The 21,547-nt window shown below is 31.7% G+C and overlaps 2 protein-coding genes across 2 annotated transcripts; one reads left to right on the plus strand and one right to left on the minus strand.

Moving 5' to 3' along the window:
* The first annotated feature begins 59 nt into the window (after positions 1-59).
* LOC134685294 (intermembrane lipid transfer protein vps13l-like) lies at positions 60-4,374 on the plus strand. Its single transcript, XM_063544921.1, has 2 exons — positions 60-298; positions 2,291-4,374. Exon 2 carries the CDS (start codon positions 2,307-2,309, stop codon positions 4,230-4,232), a length of 1,926 nt encoding a protein of 641 aa, XP_063400991.1. The 5' UTR covers positions 60-298; positions 2,291-2,306; the 3' UTR covers positions 4,233-4,374.
* A 6,306-nt stretch (positions 4,375-10,680) lies between these two features.
* On the minus strand, positions 10,681-20,978 carry LOC134685309 (beta-1,3-galactosyltransferase 1-like). Its single transcript, XM_063544968.1, has 3 exons — positions 20,817-20,978; positions 14,699-16,006; positions 10,681-12,684 (listed from the first exon to the last, which is right to left on the minus strand). Exon 2 carries the CDS (start codon positions 15,922-15,924, stop codon positions 14,716-14,718), a length of 1,209 nt encoding a protein of 402 aa, XP_063401038.1. The 5' UTR covers positions 15,925-16,006; positions 20,817-20,978; the 3' UTR covers positions 10,681-12,684; positions 14,699-14,715.
* Between the last annotated feature and the right edge of the window lie 569 nt (positions 20,979-21,547).

The raw sequence follows: 21,547 nt of genomic DNA on the forward strand, positions 1-21,547 counted from the left end.
AAGGGTAACAACCATTGTTCTCCCCGTCAACAATGGTCAGATAACATTTCATTAAATATCCCATTTAAGTTTATTTTCGTAATTTTCAAAGACGGTAACAAATTAATTTTTATGCTATTCTGTTCTTAAAACTTCAACTTGATATTTTTTAATAAACAGATACCTTCAAAATGCATACAGCTATATCTACTTATTTTGCTGAAGGGAGCACTTTAGCACTGCTATAAATAGGAAAACACATACAGTGTATATTACTTTCAGCCTAACCATGAATGCAAAACTAACAGACTAACTGAAGGTAAGTAATTATATACTATAATAAACATATACATATACATACAGCGACTTGCAACTTTGTTAGTCTAATATGCTTATTTTAAATTAAATTTCATTTACATGTTTCGGAGTTTAGTATGACGTTTATTTTCACTGAACTAGTACACAACTTTGTTAAGAAATATCCTTATTTTAGCCACATTCTCGTATACAAATACAAAATTCAAATTGGAAATACACTTCTGTTCTGAAAAAATAAATACTAGTAGTGAAACTAGATGACTAAACTATAAGTTTGCAAATGCAGAGTGACAGGATCAAGACTAGCATCTATTAATTTATTGCATAATGCAAATCACAAAGATTCTTTGATTAACTTATGGCATAACACAACTGACCCTAACGCAATTTTCAAATATACTACACTAACCTCACAATGCTTTCATTCTTATACAACAAAGAGGTTAGAATCCTTTACAGCCGATTATTACTAATAAAGAATAAATACTATAGAAAAATTATCATCAATATGAATGTATACATTGATATGTGTCAATAAAGTGAAAAGATTTTATAGTCATCAAGCGCGAAGTTTGGCTAGCCAAAAAAAACCAGGTTAAACCACCATTTGTTCTTAAAATGCCATGTAACAAGTCGGGAATATGGCAGTTGTTATCGCATAGATCGTTTATACTTTGCATTGTCGTTTTTTGTTGTTGTTTCACTTCAGTGTTTTTGTTTTTCCGGTGTTTTCCCATTATAGTTGATGTGTTTCCCTTGGTTTTACTTTGTAACCCGGATTTGTTTTCTTTTATTACTTTTGAACAGTGGTACACTAATGTTGCTTTTGTTTAATATTTAAACAGCTATTCATAGATAGATAGAATGTTTCAAGATTGTTAACAGGTCTGTGGTGTATTTTAAACCTGTAAGTTTAGAGAAATTGCTATTTTTATAACAAACATATGAAGAAAAAAAATATTTTTATACCAACGTTTCAAAGGTAAAGTATAAGATTACATATACTCGTCAGTCTGTCTGTACGTAACGCAATTATATCGCACTTTTCTAGGCAACTACATTTCATAGCTCTTGATCATAAATGACATCAAGCTTCATTTGGTTATGCAATAAAATGTGACAAGAATTCAGCTCCTCCGATGATCTACTTCTTGTTTTCCAAATTCATAAAACATGCCAATCTGTAATCCATCAACATAACCGAAGGTGAATGCTTTCTAGTATTTTAAACATACTTTCCTTGAACAAAACTGTTTCCGGTAGAAACAAAAAAGATATCGAAAAATAAAATAATACAGAATACAACACTGAAAACTATAACAAAAGCAAGAATGGAAATGACAAAAAAGCATAAATCAGCCAATGGCCACTAATGGGTCTTCAGCACAGCGACGACGAGAAAATCCTGCACAGAGAGGCGGGCTTCAGCTGGTCCCTTAAAAACTGTGTACTAGCTCAGTGAAAAAAGGGGTCACACTAAACTCTAAAAGCACGTTCTCTTATACCTCTAGCCAATGTAGAATAAACAAACACACAGTAATACCAAAGAAGTCAGAGTTCGATGTCAAAATAGGTAACAGACGAAGCAAATACTATCGACCCCTTTACAGAACATAACTAATTGGTAAATGAATCATTATGACAACCACCATCAGACATCTTTAGTATGCGAACACATTATTATAAGTCTAAGGAAAGCACGACAAAGTCGTACGTTGAAGATTGGTAAAGAAAATGAAAATTTAGGATAAGTTACAAAATGTGTTCAGTATTATGACAATTGAGGTGTTTTTACAATTTGAAAAAAATAGATTAAAAATGTATTATTATTAATCAAATTCAATGTCATTTTACATAATTTCAATAAAAGAAAAATATCAGTTGCAGTTGCATTATTCAATTTTAAATTGGGTTTCAATTGGTAGAATTTTAAGAATCGCTCATAAATCTTTATGGTTAGTCACGTTTTGATATCTGACCATTTTGATTTCAGGTAATCGATTTTCAGTATGGAGAGAGAAATATCGCCTATCAACTGTATCGAGCATCCAAAATTGCTCTTAAGTTATTATTGTTCTGATCACGATACAGTATTTTGTGAAAATTGTAAAACTGAAATACATGGATCTTGTGCTGAAGTTCACACTGTTAAGAATGCATCCAAGTCAATAAGTGATGGCGACATTGTAAAGGCTCTCGTGTCCCGCATAACAGAGGTAAAGAAAACCCTTTCAGGTACAACCGACAAACTAGAAGATAACATTGCTACTTTAAGCCAACAATATGACAGCATCAAGCAAAATATTTTCACTGCGAGGCAATCTATCAATCAGTATTTTGATTCTCTGGAGACAGAATTGACTAACCTTGTACGTGAACGCTGCATTAAAGACATAGAAGAGAAAATAGTAGAACTGGAGAGAAGAAATTATACTTTAGACCAATGGGAAGACGATCTAGAGTTAGCCATGCACAGTGACGATGAAGAAATGCTTTTTACCGTAGTGAAGATCTTAAGTAAATTACAGAATGATATGGAATCATATTCAAATGACATTCTAGAAGAAATAAAGATAACGCATGTAAGGTGGACACCAATAAGAACAGACAGGACTTCAATAGTGTCCTTTGTTGGCAAAGTGTCTTTGACTGAAATATCATCAAAAATTCAGAACACAAGTTCTTGTAAATCTACGAAAGCCTTGACACCCGACTCAAGTCAGATTTCGCAAAGCAACATTGGTGCCGTTGATATTGCACAGGAATCTAAATCAGAGCAAGGTCTAGAGAAGGTTTCAATAAAAACAAAACAAGGTTGGGATCAGATTTCTAGTAAAGTTAAGGACGAGGAAGTTGAAGTTACCGGTGTTAATGCGGGCTTAAATCGGGCGTGTTCAAAAAACAACATGAAATCAACTAAAACATCGACGGTTGTCGATTTAGAAGATGAACACTCAAAAGAAGTCAACGAGTCTAATGGCACAAGTAACCAAACGGAAATACAAGAGGATGAGAAAATAGATCAAGACAACAATAGTGAGAAAACACAACCAATCGAGAATTTACTGAACCAACAGGACGTCGATACTGTACCTAATAGTGCAAGAAAAATGACAAGTACAAGAGGGTCTAGTAGAAGTAAAGCAGAAACAATTATTTATAGTGCAAAGTCTAAATTTGAAGCAACTAACTTAGGACGAAAAAATAGCACAGAAGTGCAGCGAGGATTATTTTTGACAGATGAAGGCATGTTATTCATGGATAAGACTAACAAACACATTTTCATATGCAATAAAGAAGGGCAAATGCTGCATAAAATTAGTCTCAAATATGAACCCCAGGATGTGACAATGTTGGACGAGGGTCGAGCAGTGGCAACTATAGGAAACAATGGAATTCAAATAGTCAACATACACAGCTTACGAAAAGAAAAAGCTCACGATGTCGGGGGATTCTGTGGAGGGATAACTTCATATAAAGGTCAAATAATTGTAAGTGTTGATAAGAAATTACGTTTGCTCGACGCTTTTGGATATACACTGCGTCGTTTGCAACATGATGGGAGCGCCTCGTTTGTCTGCTCAGATGATGCGGGTAAAATATATTATACCGACTCAATGGATCATGCCGTTCATTGCATAGCATGGTTTGGAATACCAGTCTTTACTTACAGCAACAAAGGCTTAAAGTGTCCAATGGGTATCGTTGTCGATTCTGATTGGTTCGTATACGTGGCTGGCTTTGAATCGTGTAACGTACAAAAGCTATCACCCAATGGACGATATCATTCTGATTTTTTGACTGAAAAGGATGAATTGCATGAACCGTCTTCTCTTGCTTACAACGAGAAAGAAAATGAAATTTTAGTTATAAGTGATAATAATCAAACAGTAGAATTGTATGATCTGAATGATGGCATCCGACATCAACAGTAGAAATGTTATTCAAGGGTTTATATAATGTTCAGATTTCTGTTGTCTCCAGAACTTAAAATGTTATAACATTATTACAAGGCTTATCCCAAGTATAATTAAAGGGGAAATGTATTCATTAGCACAGGTGAAAAATATAATCATGATAAATGTCAATCATATATATAAATATATATTGATCAATCTGCACATGTTATAATAATGGTACCTGAAATTCTGAAATAAATAAAACCGTATTCATTCCAGATTCCAGGAATTTGTCTTCATCTTGACTTAAATTTCCCTAGGCATTTCGAATGACAATCAATTATTAGAATTATGTGTTAATTTGAATTACAAATTGGCAGAAAGGGGTAACGATACAATCGCCTTTCACTTTGACAATTACGTATAATTCAAGGGGTGAAAAAAGGGTACGGACATCTTCATTTGACTCTTAAGAAAGCTAATAATCCTCGTTTTTGAAATGACAACAGATAAATAAAGGCATCAGCAGTATACCGCTGTTCAAACGTCATAAATCGATTGCGAGAAAACAAATCCGGGTTACAACTTAAACAGAGGGAAACTCGTCAACTATCAGAGGAAACCAACGAAACAACAGAAACAATAAGCGCAACAGAAAAACAAGCTATAATGCAACATACATAGAAACTAGCTATTAGATAATAGCTGTCATATTCCTGACTTGGTACATGACATTTGAGAAAAATGGTGGGTGATAATAGTTTCGTGGCTAGCCAAACCTCGCGTTTTATGGGAATATTAAGTATACGGCTAAAATGACAACATTACATGGCAGGAATACAGTACAAACAAATAACAAACCAGGCCCATATGATGATCATGATGTCTTATGAGAGAATCCATGGATCCGGAGTAACTAACAGGCATGTTTATAATACTTTCTTTATTTCTACCACCGACTTCAATATCTCTAAACAGCCTTAATCGCTAATCTGGATCTTTATCCGGTGTTTTCAATAGCTACTCTCAATCGGCAGTCAATGAATCCATACTTTATTTTTGGCAAACCTGATTCTGACTATTTATAGAAAATGATGAAAAGTGATTTTACAAAAGTTTTTCTCCTCATAAATCCCTTGTCATTAATTAAACTTCCACATGTAATTCCTCTGGGCACCTTCTGTTTGTTTTGTATTTAATACGAATAATTTTTAGGTTTTCACTTAGCTAATCATGAACTTTGAACAGCGGTATACTACTGTTGCCTTTATTTGTCCTTGTTTAATTTGGAGTCGGGAGTACCTGATTTGTATATGCAGCTTTTCTAAAAGACGTATTGTCTTTTGTCTTTTAGATTGAATCTTTCTTAAAACCATAATCATATCATGTAATGGTGCACCTTGTTTTGATTCAAATGATTGGAGTTTCCTGAAAGCAAATCATGTTTGTAAATTCCGAAAGCATGCTGAAGACTCACTGAAAACTACGACAAAAATTGTTACAAAGTAGCTCCAAACGTTTTTAACGGTCATCCATTTTTGAGATGTGCTTCTTTTGTAACAGAATTAAATATTTCTTGAAATGAATGATGCTTAATGTGAATCTTCTTGACAGTCAAAATGCATGCCTCATACATACCTATCAATTTACCCTATTAGCTTGCTGAAACGATCTGAATGCTAGTTTTAAAAAATGTATCATCTCGTGCATTTTACATACATGACTTTTGAAAATAAGTGAGGTAAAACGCTATTATCAAAGCTCGCCTTCAAAGATTGTTTTTAATTTTAAATTGAAAAGATACCCGCCTGGATGAATTTTTATAATCTGTTTGCAATGTTAACATTCTGTTACCCGTATGAATTTTTATGCCCCACCTACGATAACAGAGGGGCATTATGTTTTCTGGTCTAGTCTGTGGCTCCGTTCGTTCGTCCGTCCGTTCGTTCGTTCGTCCGCAGGTTAAAGTTTTTAGTCAAGGTAGTTTTTGATGAAGCCGAAGTACAATCAATTTGAAACTTAGTACACTTGTTGCTTATGATATGATCTTTCTAATTTTAAAGCCATATTAGACTTTTGACCCCAATTTCACGGTCAACTGAACATAGAAAATGAAAGTGAGAGTTTCAGGTTAAAGTTTTTGGTCAAGGTAGTTTTTGATGAAGCTGAAGTCCAATCAACTTGAAACTTAGTACACTAGATGCTTTTGATATAACCTTTCTAATTTTAAAGCCAAATCGGACTTTTGACCTCAATATCACGGTCCACTGAACATAGAAAATGAAAGTGGGAGTTTCAGGTTAAAGTTTTTAGTCAAGGTAGTTTTTGATGAAGCTGAAGTCCAATAAACTTGAAACTTAGTACACTTGATGCTTATGATATGACCTTTTAAATTTTAAAGCCGAATTAGACTTTTGACCCATTTAAACGGTCCATGAAACATGGAAAATGAAAGTGCCAGTGGGGCATCCATGTATTTTGGACACATTCTTGTTATAATTTGTTTGCAATGTTAACATTCTGTTACACAGTATGACTTCTAGATGTCAACTTTCGATGAACTTTTGTTAATGGGATATTGTATAAATTACCTGTACCCACACATCTCCAGAGCGAGACCTTTTAAATAAATGTCGGCTTTTTGTTAAACTATTAGTGTCTTGTAATATACTGTTGTTCAAGAATTATTTCAACATTTAAAGAGATTTGAAACTATTCCTGAAATAAACATATTTAAATTTGAGATTAAACAAAACAGTTTCATTTACTTTTTTAAGATATACTATTATCATACCAACGTTTTTTTATAAGAAGGTTTGATATCTGGAGCATCCATATCGTCTCTACATGTATCAAAATTGCTTCACACAAATTCAATAATAGATCCAGATTTAACTGACTGTGTTACGATTGTCTATGCTACTTACTAGTATCTTTAACTAATTGTGAAATAACAATCATACAGAAGGTCTATTGGAAATAGTGATACTTCAATAGAAGTTGGCCTACTGTACATTATAATATTTGCATTTAACCACAGTATGAATGCAGCCTGATACAAGCGCAGATGTTGAACCCTGAACTGTTGTGGCCAATTTGGACACAATATTCAAGCTTGATACTGTCTGAATTTGGATTGTGATCAAATTTTGTTGACATAGTATAGGTTTCTGACACAAAATAAATGTCAAGATCTTACAAATCTATTGCGCAATACTGTGCACATTAAAAATTCTTCTTGAAAATTTTCAAAAATTTGAAATTTTTAAACTTTGAGACAAAAATTTGAACCTCTTAAAAAATTGGAACCCCAAAATTTTGAATCCCCTCTTGAAGCAATTACTCCCAACACTGAATTCCAGCCTTTCCTTTGTAGCATGGAACCTTGTATAATTTCGGAGAGATCCATACTCTTAAACACAAGTTATCGTCTTGAAACTAGAAAAACTTTGCACCTTTTTTGTCCTTTATTCCTAAACAGTTGGCACTTTAACCCTCAAAATTGATCAAAACCTTCTACATGTTTTATTCAACATTGTGGTACAGTTTCAGAGTAATTGAAAAACTTATACACAAGTTATTATTCTGAAAGTAGAAAAATGCTTGTTTTGGCCCTTTTTGAGGCCCTAATTCCTAAACGGTTAGGACCTTCTTTTTGAGAAATTGAACCTTCTTATCATATTTCATAGAGATCCCTTGACTTAAACTGAAGTTATTTTTTGCAAACCAAATGTGACATCGGACTACACAGACGACAACTACATCATACCATTAAACGACCCCAAAAATAAATTTGCAGTTGTATAAAAAAACAAAACTATGGATTTATTTTATGTTTTTATTATTGTTAAACAAAAACCATCTACCATATCTTAATTCACATCAACAGAAAATATAAGATTTAGGAACACAAACAAGGATGATATCAACAATGTGAAACGTAACAGAATAGTATTCAATAATGAAAATTATGCAAATCAAATTGTAAAATATGACATTGGTTGCACAACATAAACCAAATCAATTATTTCACAAAAACCACAAAGACCTCTTCATTTCATTTGGTTCTGGTGATTTCTATATTACATTAAAACTGAAGTAAATTAGTCGATGTGGTTTTTTTCAAATCTCTGCTCTTGCATAAACATGAATATGGGAAAACAAATCAGTAAAGATACCAAGTTATTTGCATTGTTATTTAGAACATTTCTTGGGTTTTAAAACTGGCTAAACAATTATTTGCATTGCCTTGATGAATCCATTCATTGATTGTCAGTGATAAATGAAATAATGGAACAAGTTCTGAACATTTTTTTTTACAATTACTATGAATAAAAGGAGAAGTGGTGAATATGTCAACCCAGTGAGAAAAAAAAACAATATGCATGTATGTCATAAACATTTGGGTACAGGGTTCACTCCATATGGTATCTATCACCTTAATGTCCTCTAAAATTTTGCTGTTTTTAAAAGGCAGCTAAATTTAAACAGTGAGGCAAGTAAAATTTTGAGACAAAACAATTCACCATACAATAGTTTATATATCAAATGGTATAAATTTTGATATAATAAAGACTTGTTAATTTTTTTAAGATTATAATCCTTGAAAACCATACAACATGGATATTAGTTCTCATAAATAGACAAATTTCAATGATAAAACATTCACTGTCCGTCATATTTTACCCTTAAATGACCAAATAACATCTTTGAGACAATGAATAATAGTTGCTTTCCCTGATAAGTTTACATTTATGGAAAAATTAGGAGATTTCCTCAATTGAAAAATATTTTGATTTTAAGTGTGATAATTATTGTAAGAGGTCTACCTCCATATTCCAGTTTGATTTATCCCATTCAAGTAGTGAAAACTAAACAATAACCAGATCAGTATATTATAGATAGGTTTTGAATGACATAATTTAAAGTTAAGAGTTGTTTCCCTTGTCCAACTTTTTTGAGTGATAAATTGATGATTTTTTATTTGACAACCAAATTGAAATATGTGATATGCACCGGTCTGATAAAAGATACTTACCAAATGGAAGTAATGAATTAATCATGGCTTAAACAATTGAAACTTTTTACGTAAAAAAACAAGTTGAATAGGGTTGATTCTCCAACATTGTAACAAAAAGGAAGTACCGGTACCTCTTTTTCAAACTGTGACAATCAAAAGCTGTCTTGTCAAGAAAGATCTTAACAAAATATATACATATGCACCAGGCATTGTAAACAAAAATGTAAATAAACAAAAGTATCAATTGACAGATTTTAAACTGCAATGTAATGTGATATCTGTTAAAAATAGTACATGTAAGTTTTTTCAATGAGACATACAATAGCACAAGATTAAATCTCCTCAGATACATACACATTATAGCGAGGCACTGTTATTATTTTAACTTCCACAAGTATGATGTAAAACATGAAAAATGGCCTTGCATTATAAGCCTCAAGGAGGTTCGCGGGTATAAGATTTTCAGAAAAAAAATAAACACTATTTTTTCAATACAAATTTTATTTATAACCTTTAATAGTTGTAACTTTATCATTTGGTACAAAAATCTTTCCAAAAAATCAATTTGTGTTGACCCCAGGTGACGTTTAAAATGTAGATATCATGTAAAAAGCTCCAAATTATCTCCCTTTGGTGCAAAAATGCCATTTTTTGGCATTAAAATTGAAATATCTTTTTTAACTTATCGGTGACCTATATTTTTTATTGTTGTTTTCAAATAAGCTGTACATAAACTAAATAATTGTAAAATTTGAGCGATTTCTGTAATTTAGTTCTTTTTTTATTTCGATATTACCGTTTTTTCTCCTATTAGTTCAACAGAAAAAAAGGACATCAACAAAAATGTATGCTTCTTTCGAAGGCAGATTGTGAGCGTAAATTAATGGTGACCCCATTTTTTTATTTCATTTTTCTATTAAGTATAAGATAAAGTTCATTTATAGAAAAATAAAGAGAAATGCTATATTAAATAAAAAAAATCATTTAGACCCGCGATCCCCCTTAATCAGTAATTTTTAAATAGATTTATTGCCATCAATGTATTACTCCAGCAAAGATTCAGGTGGCACATGTACAGGTCAACAAAGTCTTGTTTACCCTACATACTGGAGTATTGGCAGTTATTTCAAAGTATAGCATGATGATGCTCTGCTATAAAAAAAAAAAAAATGCTGAACTGATCATATAACTCAGGAATGTTAAGGGGACATAACTTGGAAATTAACATATTTCACATAAAAAATAAAGATAAAACTGAAACTTAAAGGGGCACTAGCTGTCAAAATCATGGTCATCGATTTGACTCAAATTCTCATATTTGATTTATAACTATGTAAAACATTTATCCAAACTACCAAAAGTCTAAAATAAACAGTTTACAGAGCATGGAGTACATAATATGTAGGTTCGTCTCGTGTGTATTTTAGTCCAGACGCCATCTAATTAATTATTGATTTGACAACATTGCTGCAAGTTTTCTTAATCTAAAATCGATTTTACATATACATGTATCCATATAGGTAAATAATTTTATCCCAAATTAAGTGAAGAAAGGGGGTAACGGGGTAAGCTTAAAAACTATGTGAATTAAGTTCTTTATCCTACATTGAACTTTTGATGTCGTCCCTTAATTTGACAAAATTGAACCATTTTGGCTGCTAAAAGCGAATTATTATTTCACTATTTCACTTTCATTATTGATTGAACAAAAAAAATCTTACTTTAGTTTTTTATATATCTCGTAGCTAGTGCCCCTTTAAAAATGCTTATTATAATAAAATTTGAATTTCATTTTTGATGTCTTATAATGAAAATACAAAAACAAATGGAATTATTCTCAAAAGCATACATTCAAAATAGGAAAATAAAAGATTAGATCATCTTATGAGTTTATTGGTTCCCTCTATATTTCTTGCATAAAAAAATGCTGAGTTAGGAAGTTGAGTATTATGTTTTTCAACTTTTTCAGTTTTATTATGCAGCACATTAAATAATCTCTATTATGTTTATTTGACACTTGCAGATCTCAAACTAGCAAAAATTGTAGACAAACATTTTTATCAAGATACATTGTATTATGCACAAAGGATATCAAATGAGTACGTCTGTTTCACAATTTCAATCTTGCATATAAACATTATAATTAGTTTATTATCATTAAACATTTCCAGATCATCACAAAAATGACAAGAATGTCACAAACATAATAAGATACATTGTAGAATTCTTATGGTGTATTTACAATGCACCTTTAAAATATCAATGTCGTTTATTTAATAAATATGCTGAGATTCATGATTCTGTCATTACCATGTAACATGAGATTTCTGGAAAAATGTATGACTGTTTATGATTTTTAATTCTTTAAATACCATTTCTAACGTTTAACATAACAACCTTTCAAAAGAATTTTAAAACATAATGATCACTAGTACTGTAGTATTATTAACTTCCAACTTATTTGGTAAAGAATTCTACTACAGGGGTGTATAACAACCTCAACAACCAATGGCTGACATGGTCAACAATGCAGAAGATGATCCATCAGTTGAGAGAGTTGAAATTGGGAGGGGTTCAGTTAATTATGATAATCTCTGCTTCAATCACGCAGAAAATTTCACGGTTTATTATTAAAAACATTGTCCAAAAATTTTTTTAAAAATTGAAAACATGCATGGTCCCTTTTTCTTTACAAAAATCAAAGCCTTCCAAATGCAATTATAGAATTTATCTAAGAATATTGATCATTGATTTTACAAAGTTTTCTTTCAGGACATTAAAATACAACAAGGGCATAAAAAGAGACCCTTCACAAAAGACTTTGCCATTGACGTTGGATTATCTTCTCTTAATTAGTAGTTATAATCATTACATGAAATTTTCTCATACTGATTTTCTATCAGATTCAGTTTTATAACTAACATTGCTTTATCAACATAAACACAATGAATGCTTAGGTTAAATAAAAACAATGCTTCCTTATGTCAAGTATATTAACTAAAAAAAAATATTTTTAAATCACAATTTTGAAGATAAATTTTGTGTGTGTGTCATATGTTTATATGTATATACATGTATGAAATAACATTATTCATGATCAGATTTCATTAACTATTAAACAAATTAATCTCAATCTTGTGTAAGTTATCTTTACTAACAACATTGAATAATTTCTTTACTGACATTAATGTGTAAGTTCTTACTGACAATCATGTGTAAGTTCTTTTCTGACAATCATGTGTAATTTCTTTTCTGACAATCATGTGTAAGTTCTTAGGTACAATTGTGTGTAAGTTGACAACCTTCAATAAGTTGCAATTGTTTACTGACAATTTACTGAAAATCAGTTATTATCGTATGTAAGTTCTTTACTGGCAAGTGTGTCATCTTTATCTAATAGTTGTACACTTTTCAGATGAATACAAAAGCAATGCAGTTTTTTCATGAAGTGAACCATAGTCTTTTAATCTGAAAAACAAAATAAATTAATTGAATTAATAATGAATGACAAGTACAAAAGAACATATTTACAAACTTTAAAAAAAATATACTTGTTCTTACTAATTTATGTATAAGAATGTTTGAATACTTTTACAAATGCAATAAAGTACATGTTCATGTAAGTCAGTAACACATGTAGATTTTCACCTGAAGTACACCCAGACCCTGGACATACATGTACAACAGTACCATGCTTCACATCACACAATTTCTCATTGTCGTGTACTTTAATGTATGAAGGTGACTTTCCATGATTATAGTCACAATAAAAGGTTTTTTTTTCAAGGTTGGCTACTTTCGCCCCGCTAGTCATTGTATCTATGGTTATAATAAAAAAAGAATGGCTAATTTGTCAATGTACCAATTATTATCTCAGGAATATGCAATATATGCAACTTTTAATAGTTCTGTTTAATAACCCCTCATCAACATCAATAACCATGATAATAGATGTATATAAAGATGTATGAGTGTTGATGTAACCTGAAGCTAGTACAGATGCACTTAAAGCTTGCATAACATAACAACATGATCAAATCTATCCTAGACATTTATTGTTGAAGGTATTTGTTTTTGTAACATAAACATGTCACCTGTTAAGTTAAGTTTTAGGTCATCAAAATAAATGAACGTGGCTTTTTAAAACTTTTTCAGTTCAGAAATTGTCCATGCAAAACATAATAAACATTTAAACTGGATAAATTTTTGATTTCTTAACATGTTAATCTAACATAACACAGCTGACAACAGAAAAGTAGCTTTGTGTTTAAACTAGTCTTACGACACACGATATGACATTTAAGGGTAACATAAACAAATGTACTTTTCTGAATTAATTTTATAAAAGACAGATGGGTTTTTTACACATGTTGTGATACATCAGAATAAAAATAATGTTTTGGCAGATTATAAATGCAAAGGTTTAAATCTGTCCTACATTTCTGACATACTTACTTAAGCTTTTTCTTGTATTTTATGTATAGAACCAAAGTGGGAAATTAAAATTGTGAAGTAATACATATCTACATGTAAAGCACAGAAATGTTTTTTACTTTTAGTTTTAAATTTCCACTTAAATTTTAACATGTTTAAGAAAATTGATACCATTTGTAAACTTATTTTCCAAAAGACAAATGACATAAAACCATGACCTTATTCTCTGTATTTAAATTAAACTTCTTATCTCTGTCTGGCACTTAAATCATGTCAATGAACGTACTGAATTCAGCTGGATCAAGTTCAACATTTTACCATACAAAACATGCACATGCCACATTGTATGAATTTGGCATTATTTCAGTTAAAAAATTGCTTGCTTAATGCTAAATTACACAACAAATATAACAATTAAATTTCATTTTAATAAATAGTTTTCAACAATATATAAAGAAAATCCAATTACTATGATTTGTTAGTGTAAAGATGTCATTAACAGTCTGAAAATAACAGAAGTTTTTAGTGTAAACAAGTGAAACTGCGAGCTACTGCTCACTGATGATACCTCCGCCGCAAGTGGATAATATTAATAGTGTAAAAATATGCAAGTGTTCGGAAAACAGGAAGTTGTCGAGTGATGAATCTGAAAACACATCACACAGTATAGCTGACTTATATAAATCCTGAAACCAAATTTCAGAAATCCTTGTATTGTAGTTCCTGAGAAAAATGTGACAAAAATTTTCAACTTGGTTATCATGTGTAAAATCATACAAGTGTTCGGTAAACAGGAAGTTGTCAAGTGATCAATCTGAAAACACATCACACTGTATAGCTGACTTAGAAAAACCCTGAAACCAAATTTCAGAAATCCTTGTATTGTAGTTCCTGAGAAAAATGGGACAAAAAATATTCATGGGACGGACGGACTGACTGACGGACTGACGGAAGGACAGTCAGAGGTAAAACAGTATACCCCCCCTTTTTTAAAGCGGGGGTATAATTAGGAAGACAACATCACCTGCATGTATAATATTATACTTACTTATGAATTATAAGGTATCAGTTCCATGTCAATTTCTGAGTATTTTTACATTCATGTAAAGCTTGGAGAGTTTTATCAAAGACTTCCCTCTGTCTATTGTAATCAACCCTGTGAAAAACCAGCAGGTACATGTAGTTACACATAGACCATCCACTGGAGGACAACTGGAATCTAGCACTAATTGTTGGTGGAATGTTCACTTCTTGAGCTAAAATTCCCATGTAAGCATCCTCGTTTGGAATGATTTTAATGTACTGACTAATGTTAACAACTTTTTTTACAACATCAGCAGAGAGTAAATAGCCTACACCACTGACGTAAGGAGGATATGTGTCCTCCTCATATTCTTCTCTTAGCACGTGCCACCTACTGTCTTGATCACGTATAACTCTACGCTGTTTGGGGTCTGACTGGACGTGACCCATGTATAAACTGTTGGCATCTTGATGATGTATTATGATATTATATAAGTTATGAGTATGAACAAAACAATCATCGTCAGTTTTTAATATGAATTTGGCTGGGCAATACCTGCTTGCCCAGTGGAATCCTTGCATCACTTTTAGCGATAAGTTTCTGTAAGAGTCTGTATAGCTGCCTGATATTATATCCCTGAAAGACTTGAATTCCTCTTGTAAACTGTCCTGTAAGTCACTAGACTCGACTTTACCTATAAGAAACAAACATTGCCACGCATTCTCGGAATGTTTGTACAAAACTGGATTACACCAAGTCTCTCTTATAATTTGTCTATTCTGTATATTTTTGGGTGCAGACACTATAAGAATTAAAAATTCTATACCACTTTTGCATATATTTCCAGGAGTATTTCCTAAAATCTCTGAAACATTCCATTTCAGACTATAATAATGATTCTCCATTGCAGCAAATTTTGATGATCCACCAAATTTTGGAATCAATTTAATTCTGCTTTTGTGAGAGCTGTGGTATGGAACTGTAGGTGGGAAATACTTCAATAAAAAGGTATAAAGCACTATAAAACCAATGGTTATAGCAAGGACAGAAGTGATACTAGCTTTTAGTATAACCTTTGGTGATGTCCTATGCCTTCGCATTACTGACTGAACTTGAAGTGAGACAATATATTTAGTATCAACAGGAGATTCTGTCTGATGAGACGATTCGTCAGGTGTTGTTATTTGGCACTTCAGAGGATTTGCCTCATGCTGAAGATGGTGCATGGTGGGGACTTTAGGTGTCCCCATGGCAAAAATGTTTGTCGGTCACAGATCTTCCACATCAAAACTCTTAGTAGAACAAAGCCATATTCTACTAGTATTCAATAATCTGAAAGACAAAAGCCGATTTGATAAATTACAAATAAAAATTGAAACAGGTTATTGGTATGTAATTTTACATCAACCTTATATATATCATGCATATTGTCTGAGACATCCCAGATATTTCAGATCCATATACACATACATGTACAGTAACAAGTTAATCTTATGGTTTGAGCATTGCCTTTACAAGGTATATAGCAATTTTAGCATTCTCCCCAGTTTATCCATACCTTTCACTAAATACAGCAATTTGAATGTTATTCACATTTTCTTTTAATTTCCACTTGTAATATGGATACTGTGAAAAGTTCTTGCCCTTACAGATAATAACACAGCATCATAATAACAATTATCGCACTGCGGGTAAATTAATTATCACATTGTGATTGGTTTAACGCCATCACATGGTGACCCCCTAAGAGACAGTAGGGGTAAGTAAATTTCATAGGGGGTTCATGACACCTTAATGGTGACGTCATCTATTAATGTTGTTGTGTTTCATTGTTTATTTTGCAACAAAATGTGGCAGAAAAGTCTAGCGTGCGATAAATTTCTTATACAGTTAACTACTGCCCCCTTACGGATCCATAGAGGGTGAATAAAATCCATAGCCTATAGGGGACTCAGCATCCAGCGTCACCCCCTATGGATTTTACTAACCCTTTATGGATCTGCAGGGGGTCAGTAGTGAACCATATAACTTATAATAGTTTGATAAACATGAACATTGTTAATTTGACAATGATTCCTCAAACTTATAAATGATAATTTTTTAATATAATTTTGGCATTCTGTTTTAAGAAAAAAAATCTGAATCAATATAAATTGAATTTGCATGTTACCAAATTTCTGCATACACAAAAATTGCATTTGTAAAAAAACATGTCATCTTCATGTCTGAAAATCAGTTTAGATAGACATGATAGAGATATAATGTGTATTGTAATTAGCAAAGCAAAGCATACATGTACAAATGATGTCACCATTTGTATACTTTCAATGTTCATTTAATGATTTTAGGATATTTAAGCATTTTTTTAACCTTTTTTCTAAAGAGGCATGATTTTTTTTCTCAAAAATTTAGTACACGAATGTATACAGAAAATTTGGTTAAGGTGGCTCAGTGGTCTTTTTCCATCTTAGATTTGAAGTTAGCAGATCAGTTGTCCTAAATCTTTGATGAAATGTGCAAATTTTGAGAGTAGTATGTAATTCATTTGCAAGAATTTTGTAGAACAAAAAAAAGTGATCGTGTTATGGCTGTAATTTATAATCAAAGAGCAGATTGCTCTGAGGGTTACGATTGCCATTGTTTCATTGACACATGTAAACATGTAGCTGGATAATATTATTTTCAAAACTAATTCAACTGCACATGTAAAATAGTTACAAAATAGCCAATCCCGGATAAGCGTATGAACAATGTGATTATGCCTATTGTGTTTTATTTTTATACTATCAATTCCAAGTTTACTTTCCACAGCAGTAACTGAGACTCAGAGTGAGAGAAGGTATCTATTTCACTTTGTATCTTATCACCTATTTTCCTATGTTAATTCTAGGAGGAACCCCATTCCTAACTCTTTAAATATTTAATTTCCTTTGGGTCAGTTATCATGTCTCCTTCCCATACATATTTATCGGTTTAAATTGCGATCTTTTTTAATATAATAAGACGTTTTTTGACAGAACCAGCTAAGACTCGATGTATTGTTTTGATTTAGAATTCACGGAAGTTACTTCCGGAAAGGAGACAACTCGAAACGATAATATGGAAGACTCCATTTCGCATGAAGGGGTGTTCTACGATGTGGACGACATTTATTTTAATTTAAATGATGCATACGATTTAAAATTATGCAACAACAATAACCCTCAATAGCAGACATACATAAAAAAGATCCCATGAGTTATAAATTAATTAATTGAGTGAGGAATCTAGAGCAACCATTCAATCTAAAACCCCTTGAAGTCAAGAAAACTATATGCATGCGTATAATTTCCAAAAAAAACCCTGGACCAAGAACGAATATTAAAAATGTTTATTAAGTGACCTACATGTAGATGGTTATCTATTGCTTTATGGAAGTAAAATCTCAAATATCAGTTTCATAACGGTTACATATAAGAAAAACTCCACTTCAGTTCTTATGTGACAGAAATAGATTTATCGGAATTCAGAAAGTCTCGCATTTTATCAAAACTGGGAATTCCATCTGATGTGCTTCTAAATTTATAAATTCACTAAACATAAATACTGCTTAATTCTGATTTTCCGTGTTGTTAAAAACACGCATAAAAGTCAAGGGAATTATCAAACGTGAAGATTATGAAAAGAATATCATAGGAATGTTGTTGAAGTTCAATAACTTTGTTTGATTTTACCTTATAAAGCAAGACAATCATAAGAATTTGAGATGTTCCTTTATGTTTAGAATAAAACGATTGACGTGAGGGCAATGCTCTGAGCCACCGGTATAAGTCTACAGATTGCTTGAAAAGCAATCGTATCCCAAAAAAAAAACATATTTGTGTTTGATTAATTTTTTCAACTTTGCCAAAAAAGGGGAGATAACTCAGAAAAAGAAATTTTTATCATGTAGTTTTGGTTTTTTTCACACAAAATTTGATTTTCCATGCATAATCTATACAAAATCTGACAATTAAGCATGTACTTTTTATTAAATTTTTGAAAAAAGCATTATAAAACCTTCATTTTGATAAATTATTAAAAAATTCTATGCCCCAGCCACTTTCACTAGGTTACTCTGATATACAAAAATGTATATATGATTGTTGATCAAATTGCTTTATGTACACATGTATTCCAATATTTCTACATTTATAATGTAGATGTATGTATGTGTCTGGATGCTATAAACAGTGGCAGATCCAGATATTTTCATAAAGGGTCCAGACTGACTGCCTAAGATGGGCCTGCTCCAGTGATTTCCTGTATAATCAACCAATATTTTTCACAAAAGGAGGGGACTCCCTCTAATTTTTAAACTATCAATTCCAAGTTTACTTTCCACAGCAGTCACTGAGAGTCCGCGAATTCTAGTCAAATCGGCACCTTGTTAAATCGGCACCTTGTCAATTCGGCACTCAGTATAGTCAAATCGGCACCTAGTCAAATTGGCACCTGGTTAAATCGGCACTTTATATAGTCAATTCGGCACCCATGTTAGATTTATTTATTATACATATTTTAACAGTAATTTCAGCAAAAACAGTAAAAATAAGGAAGGGGTTGTCCAGAAATATTCACTTAATTTTATTCACATTAAAATGATTTTTAGGAGTTGATGTATATATATTTTTCTCTTAACCAGTTACATGTAACTATATGTAAATGCCTATTTTAATTATATATATACAATGATCAAGGATTTGTATAGTTCTCACTATACAAATCCTTGCAATGATATATGAGGTACCGTACTGGATATTTTTTATACACTTTTTAACAGTTGAACATTTTGCAGGATTGTTAGTTTAATGCTGTTTAAACTCTCCTGAAAAAACACCTTGAATTGCTAATTATTTTGCATGAAAGTTTGAATTATTGAAAGAGACTCATAGTTTTCCATTTTATTGCTTCTAATTGTCTCATTGTTAAACATTAGTTTGTGTTAGGGCTTCTTTGTTTCTTATGAAGTTTTTGAAGAGAAAACTTATCAAAACCAAAACATCAGTCATAGAACGTTGGGAAAACTTTAAATAATTAACCTATGTTTTCTAACTGCTTGATGCTTTTTAATGATGTAATGCATGATAAAATCAAAACCCCACATTTTAAAATCATTTTTAAAAACATATAAAATATCAAATATTTTTGGATGCCAATTTGACCAGATGCCGATTTAACCAGGTGCCGATTTGACTTTTACTATGGGTGCAGATTTGACCAGGTGCCGATTTGACTTGTACCCTCTAAATCCATCTCTGGCTATGCAAAAAATGTCACATGGTGTAGAAAACAAATCCATTTACACATGTACAGAAAAAGCTCTATCCATATTTTTCAAATAATATGGGGAGGAAGTCCCCAATAACAGTAGAAAATTCAATAAAAAAAAATTCGGGAAATTTTTCCGAATTTTTCATTGTACTAATGAACTCAAAATCATTCAATTTTTTTTATGTCATGTTTTGAAATCCCGGACCTGCGCAGAAATTTACAATGTACTTCCTTTTTTTTCCGGTTTTGTTTGTATGAATCTTTTAGTAAAATATATATTTACCAGTCTATTATAAATAGGGAGGAACGCAATACCAATTTCATTTTTAATAATTCCTTGATATGAAAAAACGTTACCTAATGATAGCGTTTCTTTGTTTACATTGCATATGCCGTCATAATTTAAATAACGTCACAACTAAAATCCTTAACAACGGAACCAAAATCGGAAACGTTACAGTATTTCCGTGGGTTTTTTCTAACAAATATTAAGTTACAAAAAAAAATTCATACAGACTTCGTCCCCATTTACAGGTAAAGCCTGCCTCATATTAACAAAGACAATTGTATTAAAGCTGTCACTGTCGACTTTGTACTTTAACACAGGTAAGACTACTGCAATGTGCTTAAAATTACTGTCGTTATTGTCGAAAATCTAAATATTCACGGTTTTTTTTATACTTTTGTAAATATTTTAGTCTAACATGTCTAAGGTTAACATGTGTAATGAATAAATATAACCTACCTGGACATGTCTGTAATCATTGATTTCTGTAATGTTAGTAGTTTACATTGATGAAATTTGAATATCTTAATCAACTGATTTTTTTTACAATATTTGACTCCTTACCTTTAAAACAACCTGTGTTTTTGATAAACGATAAATGAATACCACGTAATGCCAAGCGCCATTTGGTGTTGTGCCAACAAGGTCAAGGCAATTTTTCATGGGAGACAACTCTACATTTTTGACACACCTCTTCCGATTTCCACAGAGTCCAAAGTTCACTTCATATTTTGTCAAAATTTATGAGAAATTCTATTTAAAATGAATAAAGAAACATTTTTCAATATTTGCATGTCAAAAATCAATATATATTGTTCGTAAGGAGAGTGTGCTTTTCAGCCGGACATTTCTTTAACATCTCAGTATTAAAACTCTACCGTAATTTTTAGGCATACAAAAAAATATGCCATGAATACGGGAAAACTTCTGAAAACCCTTTTGTACACTGTCACTGAAATTCTTTTTTAAAGAATGACATTTCACTGATTTAAACATTCTAGTCATTGCGCTTTACCAGAGACATATAATACATTATATGTCTCTGGCTTACTAGGCAAAGATTATATTAAATCAACATCACAGCTTGAGACCTTCTTCTGAACATGTGAGGGTATGATCTTTCTATCTATTATGATGCATTGGCAGAAGTCCATTACTATCAATGAACTTCTAGCATTGGTTACCTAAACCTGAAATTATTATACTATAACATATTCCAGTCTAAACTACACAAAAAAAAACCTGTATAAAATCGTTTTATCCGTCGACCTCAGCTAGTGTGTTCTTTAACTCAG

The sequence above is a fragment of the Mytilus trossulus genome, chromosome 1 (genome assembly GCF_036588685.1).
Source record: "Mytilus trossulus isolate FHL-02 chromosome 1, PNRI_Mtr1.1.1.hap1, whole genome shotgun sequence".
Taxonomy (NCBI): domain Eukaryota; kingdom Metazoa; phylum Mollusca; class Bivalvia; order Mytilida; family Mytilidae; genus Mytilus; species Mytilus trossulus.